This window comes from Mirounga leonina, unplaced genomic scaffold (assembly GCF_011800145.1).
Source record: "Mirounga leonina isolate KUSES-001 unplaced genomic scaffold, KU_Mleo_1.0 Mir_174, whole genome shotgun sequence".
Classification (NCBI taxonomy): domain Eukaryota; kingdom Metazoa; phylum Chordata; class Mammalia; order Carnivora; family Phocidae; genus Mirounga; species Mirounga leonina.
Genome location: NW_023270451.1, coordinates 6,003,195 through 6,017,066, shown reverse-complemented (window position 1 = coordinate 6,017,066; position 13,872 = coordinate 6,003,195). Strand labels below are relative to the sequence as shown.

At 38.0% G+C, this 13,872-nt stretch overlaps 1 protein-coding gene across 1 annotated transcript in view; it reads right to left on the bottom strand.

Moving 5' to 3' along the window:
- FBXL13 (F-box and leucine rich repeat protein 13) overlaps positions 1-13,872 on the bottom strand; it is a 337,895-nt gene that overhangs the window by 64,870 nt on the left and 259,153 nt on the right. Inside the window, exons 9-13 of the mRNA XM_035021381.1 lie at positions 11,022-11,172; positions 10,369-10,486; positions 10,110-10,272; positions 3,310-3,429; positions 2,393-2,519 (exon numbers count right to left, since the gene is read on the bottom strand). Coding sequence (XP_034877272.1) covers positions 2,393-2,519; positions 3,310-3,429; positions 10,110-10,272; positions 10,369-10,486; positions 11,022-11,172 — 679 coding nt within the window. The remainder of the gene's footprint in view (positions 1-2,392; positions 2,520-3,309; positions 3,430-10,109; positions 10,273-10,368; positions 10,487-11,021; positions 11,173-13,872) is intronic.

Sequence of the window (13,872 nt, the reverse complement as noted above, 5' to 3'; positions counted from 1 at the left end):
AAAAAAAAAATCCCAGGCCTTCAAACTTTAAATTTTAAACCATGGAAGTCTTGAGACATAATATTTTTCAAACCGTGTAATCAGTTGGAACACTTTTTCCACCCCCAGATTAGTCTATGTCAAGAGAAAAGAAGAGCAGAAAAGAGAACAAGGAAGAGGAACAGAAAGGGAAGGAGAAGAGAAGGGAGAGAGCAGGGAAAGGGAGAGGAAGGAGGGGTGGAGGGAAAGAGCAGAGGAAGGGGGAGCTAGAGGGAAGCGAAGAATGAGATGCTGGGAGATCCTCCATGCAGGGCCCTGTTCCAGACCTCCATGGGCTCTATTCATCTGGAGAGAAGGTTGGAACCTCCTGGTAGGCGGGATCTAGGTAAATGGGAGCCCATCCCCACCCTTCCCTGCTCGGTTGTGAAAAGCAACAAGGCGTCTGGGTTTTCCGGTGCTTGCTGTTGTGTCAGCCAGGATCGAAAGAGGAAAACAGAAACAACTCTGTTCACAACTGCGGAAGTTTCACTGTGACGGGAAAATGGCTACATTAGTGGCAGAGACACCGAGAAGCCAAATAGGATAATGACAAATCTGGAGATGTGAGCAGCAGCAGGAAGCCACTCCTGCCCCTATGCTGGGAGACCAATGAGAGGAGGTGTTGCTACTGGACCCCAGGGGCCAAGGTCACCAGGGAAGCTGGAACCACAGGAGGCCTGACTGGAGGCAGAGGACCATGTAGGGAATGCAGCTGCTGCTGCTGATGCAAAGAAAGGCGGAGGTAGACTCTGGCCTCTTGCTTCTTCATATCCTCCAGTTGCTCACGAATGCCTCACAGGCACCAAACCCAACTGAATCTAGTGGGCACGAGTCAGCCACTCTGCAGCAGAGTGAGAGAAGGGTGAGGCACGGGCCTGAGGGCAATACCCCTAGATGTGAGAGCAGGAAAATGTCTGCAGGGGATGTCTAGGACTACAAACCTAAGACACCCTCACAGGTTCCCCATGCTCAGAAGGCGCCCAAAGCAAGACATCCATGACAGAGGAGCCAGAAGACTTAAAGGGCCTTTGGAGCTGGGACTAGGAAGACACATCGGGGATCTAACTAAACAGGAAACCAAAGACCAAATGAGCTCACAGCCATCCCAGTGTGTCCCAGCTTGGACAGAAGACAACACTGAAAAGATCAGACTTGCCTGCACCATAACACGTTGACTCCATGTAACTGCCCCCACTCCACTCTCATACCACACAGAGATGACACTCCCAAGGGAAGGGAGACGAGACCATCTAGCAGAATGGAGGCTGAATCTAAATTCACTCTTAGATAAAAAAAAAAAAAAGGAAAGAACCTAGTCTTACATCTAACAGAGCCCACTGAATGTTGGGGAAGAATGGACACAACACGGATTATCAGTAATGCAGTGAGAAATGGAGAGAAATACGTCATGTCCAAGGATGTGCTGGGGCTGGAGATCCATATAGAGAAGTAGTTCCTATACTTGCCTGGAAGGAAGGGCTTTTCAGAGATATTCAGAGTTCCTATACTTGCCTGGAAGGAAGGGCCTCACAGGTGATATTTGATGAGTCCAATGCCTGATCTTCAAGAGAAGCCAATGCATTCCTTATCTAACTACAGCCCACTGAAGTTTTTCAGAAACCTGGCAAATCTCTCCAGGTTTATCTTCATTTTGATTAGCAGTGCTGGAGTGATAGGATGAGTGTGAACCGAATTTCAACTCTGATGAGTAGCATCAGCAGCTTGCAAAAAATAAGTGCCTTTTTTTAAAGATTTATTTATTTATTTTAGAGGGAAAGGGAGAGAGAGTCCCAAGCAGACTATGTGCTGAGCATGGACCCTGATAAGGGGCTCGATCTCAGGACCCTGAGATCACAACCTGAGCCAAAACCAAGAGTCCAACACTTAACCAACTGTGCCACCCAGGCGTCCCAGAAATTAGTTCTTCAAAATGTATCCTTCTGTAGATTTGGTAAGGCCATTTCTAGACTTCAGTTTTGAACTAAAGAGTGAGATCTCAAGGCACTCAGGTAGTCTTACAGAATGTTCAGTCCATAAGAAAAGCATATATAAGCCAACTGGAATATATTATGTCCACATTACCAAACTTCTATAATGGAACAGATTTCAGTCTATCATGTAACATTCCAATCTGTCAGGACTTTGCTCAAAATACTGAATTTGCCACTTTGTAAGCAGAAAAACAAGACCATTGATTTACAAATAATCTCATCTATCACTATTCTAGAAACAATATTCCTAATCTTACCTTTTATAATCTAATAATTTAGGAAATAAAAATAATTTATATTCTCTTCATTGTTTACAAAGTGAAAAATGATTCTATTACTGGAAACAATAAAAGTCATTGAAATAGTTTGAAAATTTTCTTTACCTCATTAGAGATATGTGTTCCAGAGAGATCTACTGACAGCAAGGAAAAGATGTTTACGATATATTCAATTCCTAGGTCAGTCAAATATTCACAATTTCGTAAACTCAAGTAGTTTAAATTAGGGCAGCTGAAAGAAAGCAGTATGAAGAATTAATTTTACTTTTAATCACAGGTCAGTAGCAATTTCTTTATACCAAAACTATCTGAGAGAAGCAAATGGTATTGAAGCAAGGACTTTTTTTCTCAAAATAAAAGTAAACTTAAAAGTGGAAAATAATTTGGCATTACAAAGTAGGATGAAAGGGAGGTGGATTATTATATATTATATATTATTATATATTATGTATTATTCCTATGGCAAATATATCTATTATATCTATGGTTTCATTTCATATCATAATTTCTAATAAGAAAAAATATCACATGTATACAAAAAGCTATCATGTAAGTATGATGAATGACCACTAAAAGTACAAAGCCAAGTACAATGAGAAAATCCCTTACACGTTTGCTATAGGAATTGACTCTTACTTACTGTACACAAGGTCTCTGACAAGTAAAGAGGATAAGGAATAAACCCACCAGCCAGAACATCCCTTGGGAAATGCTTACATAGAGATAATATCCTTGAAAAGTGCAGAGAAGTCAGTCATGTCTAGATAGTGATAACTTCATTAATGACTCCATCTCAAACATTCTCTAATGTGAGATTAATAAGAAACATCTCAGATATGATCAAAAGACTAGTTTTATCTGACTCCAATGTCTTTTATTTTATTTTATTTCCCTGAGTATTAGACCAGTTTCTCAGTCTCCTGGTGTTTCCCAAATGGTTCTGAAGGTCTATTTCTGAAGTCTCCTATTAGCAGATACACATTACTAATGAAATGATGTAAAATTTTACTGTTTTATCGTACCGCTCTGATAGTTTCACAATAGAGATATCGCTCAGGTGGATACAGTTACTTAAATTTAGCTCTCTTATCCTGGTGCTCACAGGACCATCAAGAAATTGTCTTAGTCCCACATCACCAATTCTGTAGGAAAGAGAAAAGCTCACATGTGATTTTATGTGTAAAGATATAGAGTACTACTTAAGTAATAGTTACTGTATTCAATACATTCTAAAATAGCATGGTAATATCTTTATATGGGTATTGTGTCAACATTTTAAAACCGAATTTGATCATATAAATTCAGTATAATAGAAGAAGTATAAATGATAGTCACGGGAGAAGGATTAATTAACATGTTCTTCCTGTTCATTGTTCATTTAATTAAATGGCATGATTATTAGAATTATTAACAAGACAGATGGTTCTTAAGGTCTCTTTGGTGTTAAAATGTAATCAAGTTAAGCAGTCCCTGATGCAGTCTCCTGCAAAAGAAAAACACCAAAACTTAGGAAAGGGAGAACCAACACTAACAGTCAAACTACAGCCAGAATCTTGCAGGAATTTTCACTAAATACAGGGTCAAGTAGCTGGACTGAAAATCCAATAAGTGACCTATGGAATTTTTTCTGCTGAAGTACAGAAAACCTGGAGGAAGATCTTGACCTCAGTCTTCCCACACTGTCTATCCGTAATCAGAGACACTTTTGTGTCAGTGCCATTTTCACTCTCCACCAGGAACTATGCTTTATGAATGGCTAGAAGTCTGTTCGGCCCATCTGTTCCCTATCTTCCAATGGGAGCTTTATTTCTAATTCCATTTGGAGACCACCAGTTCCTTCTAAAAAGCATTTCAGTAAATACAGCACAACAGGAGATTGCACACTGCATCCTAAGAGAGGTGGCTTTCACAAACAACAATCCTATAGGTAGGTGTAGCAATGGGAAGAGCCTTGGGAGCCATATAAGTTAACTGCTGATATCTCTTATACCCTCTGTTTGGTCAGATTTACAAAGAGCCGAGCAATACAGGCAGAAGGTGAATGGGCCTGTTTCAGTTGAATGGGATACCTCCTTTGTCCATCAACTCCCCTTCCATCTGTAATAGGACAGGGGGACTGTGGCAGCACTTGGGAAAGCAGTTAAGGGCTTGGTGGGTGGGGGAATGGGAGGGCAGAAGGGAGAAGGAGAGTATAAACACAACTGATCAACTTATCTCTTGGCAAGCAGCAGGGCTGGTGTATTCATTGAGAGATATTTTTACTAACCAGAAACAAATATGGCATGGCATTTGTAAGACTTGAGAAAGCAAACCTCTGAAAATGACTTTTAAAAGAAAATACAAAAACATGAGAACATAGTAAACAGTGTAAAGAAGCAATAGGAATTAATAAGGAGCGACCTGGCCGTAACAAGATGCATTCTAAGATGAAAAGGTGGCCACCTGAGATAAAGAACAGATGGCAAACATAGCAATATTTTTCAAGATATCTAGGTTTTCTAGATATGTCTTCTAAGGCAAGGGAAAGAAAAGCAAAAATAAACTATTGGGGGACTACATCAAAATGAAACCTTTTGCACAGCAAAAGAAGCCAACCAAACAAAATGGCGACTTACTGAATGGAAGATGTTTGCAAATTATGTCTGATAAGGGGTTAATATCCAAAATATATAAAGAACTTATAAAAGTCATCTTCTGGTGGCAGGGTCTGGAGAAGGGGGGGCAGGTGCCATGCCCAGCTGCAAAGGTGGCAGGAAGAGGCCCCTGAAGCAGCCCAAGGAGACGGACAAGGAAGAGAAGGCGTTGAAGCAGAAACAGAAAGAGGAGCGAAAGAAACTCAAAGAGCTAAAAGCAAAGACCACGGGGAAAGCCTCCAGGGCCACAGGTGGAATTAAGAAATCTGGCAAAGGGCACCTGGATGGCTCAGTCAGTTAAGTGTCGGCCTTCGGCTCAGGTGACGATATCAGGGTCCTGAGATCAAGCCCTGTATTGGGCTCCCTGCTCAGCGGGAGTTTGCTTCTCCCCCTCCCTCTGCTGCGCTCTCTCTGTCAAATAAATAAATAAAATCTTTAAAAAAAAAGAAGAAATCTGGCAAAAAATAAGCTGTTCCTTGTGCCTGAGGCAAAGGTGATCCTTAATTCCATTCCCGTTTAAACATCTGGATTCCCTGTCATAGCATCTGTTGCCACCTACAGCTAGAATGAAGTGTTTTCTTAGATCTTGTTGTACATTTAAGAATAAAATTTGTAAAAAGAAAAAACCAATCATTAAAAAAAAAAAAGCTTAGGGGCACCTGGATGGCTCAGTCGTTAAGCATCTGCCTTTGGCTGAGGTCATGATCCCAGGGTCCTGGGATTGAGCCCCATATCGGGCTCCCTGCTCCCTGGGAAGCCTGCTTCTCCCTCTCCCACTCCCCCTGCTTGTGTTCCCTCTCCCACTGTCTCTCTCTGTCAAAAAATAAATTAAAAAAATTTAAAAAAAAGCTTACACAAGTCAACATCCAAAAAACAAATATTCCAATTAAGAAAATGGGCAGAGGACCTGAATAGCCATTTTTTTTTTTAAAGATTTTATTTATTTATTTGACAGAGAGAGAGACACAGCGAGAGAGGGAACACAAGCAGGGGGAGGGAGAGGGAGAAGCAGGCTTCCCGTGGAGCAGGGAGCCCGATGCGGGGCTCGATCCCAGGGCCCTGGGATCCTGACCTGAGCCGAAGGCAGACGCTTAACGACTGAGCCACCCAGACGTCCCATGAATTGACATTTTTCTAAAGAAGACCTATAGATGGCCAAACAGACACATGAAAAGATGCTCAGCATCACTCATCACCAGGGAAATGCAAATCAAAACTACAATGAAATATCACCTCACACTTGTCAGAGTGTCTGGTATCCAAAAGACGAGAAATAATAAGTATTGGTGAGGATGTGGAGAAAAGGGAAAATTTGTACACCATTGATGGGAATGTAAATTGGCACAGCCACGACGGAAAACAGTATGGAGGTTCCTAAAAAAATTAAAAATAGGACTACCATAGGGTCCAGCAATTCCACTATTGGATATTTACCCAAAGAAAATGAAAACACTAATTCAAAAAATATATATCCAGCCCATGTTTATTGCAGCATGATTTACAATAGCCATGATATGGAAGCAATCTAAGTGTTCATCAGTTGATGAATGGATAAAGAAAATGTGGTGTACATACATATATACACACACACTATACAGTACACACAATAGAATATTACGCAGCCATAAAAATGATGAGATCATGCCATTGAGACAACATGGATGGACCTGGAGGGACCTACATGACCTAAGTCAGACTGAGAAAGACAAAACCATATGATTCCACTCAAAAATTGTTGGGGTTAATACGGAGCATGAAATCAGCCATAATACCTGGCTTGCTAAAATGTAACACACAGGCCGCTGGGGGCAAGAGAAGGTTTCGGAGAAGGGCATGGGCCTTTGGAATGCCGACACCTGCGTGACCACTCTGCCGTAGGAATGCCGGGGGAGTTGCCTTCCCTGAAGCTCTCTTAGCCCAAACAGCCACCCTGTGATCTAAGAGATGTATGCATTGTACCTTAGGCTATGTTTAGTTGAACACGTAGATTAGCATATGTTATCTTTCCCGTAAATCCTCTCAGTTTCAGTAAGACCCCTTGTCACACATCACATGCTTGAGAAACAGTGAAAGGATAGCCTGAAGGACCAATAAAAGTGGGAACAAAGAAGAGCAAAGGGTCTTCATCTCTGAGCGTTGCCCCCTTGCCTTCCCCTCTCTTTCACGGCAAAGTTTGGAGTAATCTTTCATCCGTCGGTACAGGGATTGCTGACCATTCCCGGCAACAAATGAAATCTAAAAAAACCCATACGATTCCACTCATAAGTGAAATTAAAAAAAAGAGAGAAGAAAACCAAAGGAATAAACAAACAAAAAGCTGAATCAGACCTATAAATACAGAGGACAACCTGATGGTTGCCAGAGGGTAGAGGGGTGAGAGGATAAGCAAAAGGCTGAAGAGGAGATACAGGCTTCCAGTTATGACCAAGTCAAGGGAATAAAAGGATAAGGAATACAGCATAAGGAATACAGCTAATGATATTGTAATATTATATAACAGGACAGATGGTAGTACATACAGATGGTGAAAACAGTATAATGTATAAAGGTGTCAAATCACTAAGTTGTACACCTGAAACTAATGTAACATTGTGTGTCAACTATACTCAAATTAACAAACAAGTCAAAAAAAAAAGATGACAAACTAAAAATTCAATGATAAGAATAATAACCTAATTTAAGTCATCAAAACCAAAATTGACCCTTTAAAATATTAGTAGAAGGCATATTTGAGAAGTTCCTTTGAAATGCAGAAAGATAAAGAATTAAAAATAAATGAGATAAAAAAGAGAGAACTAGGATTCAATCTTTAAATAAAGAGGATTCTTGAGAAAGATACAAGAATAAGTAAACACAAAACAATAATCAGTGATATATAAAAGCTTTTAAAATAGCAAAACATGATCCTTATGTTAAAAAAGAAGAGTAAATAAAAACAAAAAGGTAAAAAGTAAGTACAAATAGTAGAAACATGGAAGAAGCCAAGGAAGACCTAATATATCAGTTTTATAATAATGATAAATATAAATAAGTTGAAAATATCCCCTATTAAAAGACAAGAGATTTTCAAATTGGTTTAACAAATAAAATCTAGATTATAAGTAGTCTACAAAAAAACACATTTAAAATAAGATGACAACATAACAAAAAAAATTGCAAAGATGTATTAGGCAAATGTAAATAAAAATAATACAGCAGTGGCAAATAATGAATACATTGAGTCAAAACACTATGCTAATAAAAATATTAAATAAGACTACAAGGTAATTTTATGTTGATTAAAGTTACCACCCACAATGAAGATAGTATATTGGGTATAGATTCTTGAGATCATATTCTTCCCCCCGTGAAACTGTGACAGTGAAATGGAGTAATTATGTAGTGATTTTATTTTTATTTATTTATTTATTTTTAAAGGTTTTATTTATTTATTTGAGAGAGAGAGAATGAGAGACAGAGAGCATGAGAAGGAGGAAGGTCAGAGGGAGAAGCAGGCTCCCCGCCGAGCAGGGAGCCCGATGCGGGACTCGATCCCGGGACTCCAGGATCATGACCTGAGCCGAAGGCAGACGCTCAACCATCTGAGCCAACCAGTTTTTTCAAAAAAAATACAGAAGCTGGGGTTCCATTCCTAAATATTCAGATTCAGGAGCTCTAGGGTAGGGCTTGGGCATGTGTAGTTTTATTCAGCTCCTTGGGTGATTCTGATACCCTGGAATTTTTGCTTTTAAATCATATATATGTTTTTAATTTACCTTTTCATTACTGATTCCTAATTTAATAGCATTGTAGTGAGAGAATAAAGTTTGTTGATACTAATAATTTGAAAGTTATTGAAACTTGCTTTAAAACTTCATGCACAGCCCATTTTAAAAAAGATTGATGTGTGGTTGAGGAAAATGTATATTCTCTGACTCTCAAAATTACTGTTTTAGGCTTCTCTCTTATAAATGAAATTTTAAAATCTAATCTGAAACTCTGATACTAAACTTCTCTGTCTTTTTACCCTATGATATACTCTTTCATATTTTTCATCTTCTTCTTTTTTTTTTTTACTCTGCTGTCATGGAAGACATTATCTTCCATCTCTGTACTTCTCTCCTCAGTGAGTTCTAATCTGCTGATTGGCAATCCACTGGGTTTCTTTATTTCAATATATCATATTCAAATATATTTCAATATATTATATATATATCAATATATAACTATATTTTTTATTCCTAAAAGTTGTTTTTCTAAATAAATCTAGTTATTTTCTCATATTTTGTTGCCTGCTCATATTTCTGATTTCATTAATTTCTTCAAACATTTCATACATATTTGCTTAATATCCTATGTCTGACAACTCCAATATCTGAATTATTTGAAGGTCAAATTTATTTTGCTGTTTCTGGTAACTCTTTCTTCTGGTGACTCATATCTTTATACATGTAATAATTTTTAATTGTGAGCACCTATATTTTATTCTTAATCTAAGGAGTCCTAGAAGCCTAAATAGAAAATGCTTTCCTGGGTTGCCTGGGTGGCTCAGTCATTTAAGTGTCTGCCTTTGGCTCAGGTCATGATCTCTGGGTCCTGGGATCAAGCCCTACAGTGGGCTCCCTACTCAGCGGGGAGTCTACTTCTCCCTTTCCCTCTGCCCCTCCCTCCCACTCGTGTGTTCCCTCTCTCACTCTCTCAAATAAATAAATAAAATCTTAAAAAAAAAAAAAAGAATTTGATCCTTGCCCACCTGAGAATACCAGGATAGAAGCCCAATACCCAGCTGAAGAAAGGGTTTCATTAAGAACTTGTCATCTGTCCATCTGTTAGGGACTCCACACAGAGGACAAATCTAACCAAGAGTAGGAAGAGGAAACCCTTCAGTAAGATTGGTTTCTCCTAAGCAACTAACAAAGTCCGTTTGGGAAAAGTCCTGTTTGTTCTATACACTGTGGTAAAACTGAACTAACCATGAGAATCCTCATTAGGAAAAGTAGCCCGTAGTGTTCCTGTGAATTCATTTAATCTTATAAGAGTCCATGATTCCACATGGGTGCCCCTTCTTTATGTTACCACAGAACTCTGCACTTCCCTGTACTTGAACTCCTGACTTTCATGTTTACTAACTAGTGAGCCCCTTAAGAAGAGGGTCTCACACATTTTAGATAATCAATATTTCTTGAATATATAACTGAGTGACTCATTACCTTATACAATTTGCCAAATTCAACACAGTCAGTTGCTTCAAAGGTGAAAGTGACTTAAGGCTACCATCTGTTATTCTCTTGCAGTCTGCCATGTAAATGTGATTGATATTTGGATAATTCTTGTCTATAAACTTGAAGCATGCATCAGTAATCCTTTTATTTCCTGTTTAAAAAAAACCAGAAGGCAAATATTGTATTTGTAATGCCCCAAGAGTAAAAGTAAACATTAATGCTGAACCCCATTTTTAATATCACAAACCTTCAAATCGGATCTTTCTGAGGTTACAAGCAGAAAGAGCTTTAAAAGCACAGTCAGAGATATGAGGCGCACCAATGAAAACTATTGATGTTATACGAGAACACTTTTCAACTAAAGCCTTTAGAAGAAAAAAAGATGATTAAATTTACCACAGTGTATAGAACAAGCTTAGCAAAGTAATGAGGTTATTTATTTTTCTCAATATTTTCAGAAGGAGACATATTAACTATTAAATTTTCCTAATTTCAAAGACAATGGTACCTTTATTCAATATATTTGAGCACACTTACACTTGAGTAATGGAGAGGAATCAAAATTAAATCATGTTACAAAGTGGGGGAAAACATGAGAAAATGGAATGCTGAAAAAAATCACTATATTTAGAAGTTTGACACAGAGAACTAAAGTTAAAGTTTATGCTTAGGCTACAGGATCTCTGAAATAAAAATATCCTAATTGGGAAACGGAGTTTTTTAGGGTATGTAAGGATTCAAATGTTCAAATGTTTGTGTGTGTGTAAATTTTTTAATGATTTTCTTACTATAAAAACAACTAAATTGAAAATCCCATTCATATTTTTCAGTAATCCAAGCCACTAGAAAATGTGCCCATCTATTAGGACTGAGAAGAAAATGTACTTTGCAACTACCTACTTTTATACAGTTGTCCGTTAGAGTTGGCATGTCGTTGATGGTCAGATGCATAATTCCAGTGCAGCTGTTTGCAATGTTCCTGAAGCCTTGGACTGAAATCTGAATTGTACAGAGTAGATGAAAATGATGGAAGAATTCGTTAGCATGACATCTAATAAAACCCTAAAGAAGTAATAGCCCAAGGTATGTCATGATTTTACTACTGTATTTTAAAATTAAAACCATAAAATATGGACGACCTAAGCGGGAAAGGATCTAATCTTGATTTCTTTACTACTTAATTTCTTATATGTATATATTGTGAAATGATCACCACAATAAGTCTAGTTAACTTATTGTTTAATTTTTGTATTGAGGCAAAATTCACATAACACAAAATTAATCACTTAAATGGGCCATAAACCATTCATAATCTTATGTAACCATAACCTCTATCTAGTCCCAAAACATTTTTTATCACTCTAAGAGGAAATTGAATCTACTAAGCCATTGCTTCTTACACATCCCAGCCCCCAGCAGTCACTATCTTTGTGGATTTACCTATTCTAAATATTTAGTGTAAGTGGAATTATACAATATATGGCCTTTTGTATATCCTTTCTTTCACTTAGCATAATGTTTTTGAGGTTCATCCACAATGTAGCATCATGTATCAGTACCTTATTCATTTTTATGGCTGTATATAAAAAAAGATTTTATTTATTCATTTGAGAGAGAGAGACTGAGAGCATGAATGGAGGGGAGGGAACTGGCAGAGGAAGAGGGGGAGGCACACTCCCCGCTGAGCAAGGAGCCCGACATGGGGCTCGATTCCAGGACCCCAAGATCTTGACCTGAGCCAAAGGCAGACGTTTAACTGACTGAGCCACCCAAGCACTCCTGTGGCTGAATAATATTCTGTTGAATGAATATACCACATTTTGTTCAACCATTCATCTGTTGATGAATATTTGGGTTGTTTCCATCTTTTGGATATTTGAATAGTACTACTATGAACATGCATATACATCTATTTGTTTGAGTACCAATTTTCAGTTCTTATGAGTATATACCTAGGAGTGGAATTGCTGGACCATATGGTAATTCTATGTTTAACTTTTTAAGGAACCACCAAAATGTTTTTTTACAGTGGTTGCACCATTTTACATTCCACCAGCAATCTATGAGTGTTCCCACTTCTCTACATCTTTGCCAGCATTATTTTTCATTTTCCCATACTTTCCTTTAAAAAAATTTTCTAGTGGGTTTGAAGTGGTACCTCATTGTGATTTCGATTTGCATCTCCTTAATGACTAATGATATTGAGCATCTTTTCATGTATTTATCAGTCACTTGCATATCTTTCTTGGGGAAATGTCTATCCAAGCCCTTTGCCTATTTTTTAATTGGGTTATTTGTCTTTCAGTTCTTGATTTATAAGAATTCCTTATATATTCTGGATACTAGAGCCTTCGATATATGATTTGCAAATATTTCCTCCCATTCTTTAGGTTGTCTTTTCACTTTTTAAATAATGTCCTTTGATGCACAAGTTTTTAATTTTATGCAGCCCAATTTATCTGTTTTTTTTTCTTTTGTTGCTTATGGTTTTGGTATCATATCTAAGAATCCATTGCCAAATCTAAAGTCATGAAGCTTTACCTTTAGTGTTTTCATCTAAGGTTTATTATTTTAGCTCTTATATTTAGGTCATTGGTCCATTTTGAGTTAATTTTTGTGTATGGTATGAGGTAGGAATCCAACTTCTTTTTTTTTTTTTTAGCTTTTCAAGTATTTTTTTAATGTAATTTAATTTTATTATGTTATGTCAGTCACCATACAATACATCATTAGTTTTTGATGTAGTGATCCATGATTCATTGTTTTCGTGTAACACCCAGTGCTCCGTGCAGTACATGCCCTCCTTAATACCCATCACCAGGCTAACACTTCCCCCCACCGCCCTCCCCTCTAAAACCCTCAGTTTGTTTCTCAGAGTCCATAGTCTCTCATGGTTCGTCTCTCCCTCCAATTTCCCCCCCTTCATTTTTCCCTTCCTTCTCCTGATGTCCTCCATGCTATTCCTTATGTTCCACAAATAAGTGAAACCATATGATAATTGACTTTCTCTGCTTGATTTATTTCACTTAGCATAATCTCCTCCAGTCCCATCCATGTTGATGTAAAAGTTGGGTATTCATCCTTTCTGATGGCTGAGTAATATTCTATTGTATATATGGACCACATCTTCTTTATCCATTCATCTGCTGAAGGGCATCTTGGCTCTTTCCACAGTTTGGCTATTGCAGACATTGCTGCTATGAACATTGGGGTGCATAACACCATTCTTTTCACTACATCTGTGTCTTTGGGGTAAATACCCAGGAGTGCAATTGCTGGGTCATAGGGTAGCTCTATTTTTAATTTTTTGAGGCACCTCCACACTGTTTTCCAAAGTGGCTGTACCAACTTGCATTCCCACCAGCAGTGTAAGAGGGTTCCCCTTTCTCTACAACCTCTCCAACATTTGTTGTTTCTTGCATTGTCAATTTTTGCCATTCTAACTGGTGTAAGGTGGAATCTCAGTGTGGTTTTGATTTGAATTTCCCTGATGGCTAATGATGATGAACATTTTTTCATGTGTCTGTTAGCCATTTGTATGTCTTTTTCAGAGAAGTGTCTGTTCATGTCTTCTGCCCATTTTTTGACTTGATTATTTGTTTTTTGGGTGTTGAGTTTGAGAAGTTCTTTATAGATCTTGGATACCAGCCCTTTATCTGTAGTGTCATTTGTAAATATCTTCTCCCATTCTGTGGGTTGCCTCTTTGTTTTGTTGACTGTTTCCTTTGCTGTGCAGAAGCTTTTTATCTTG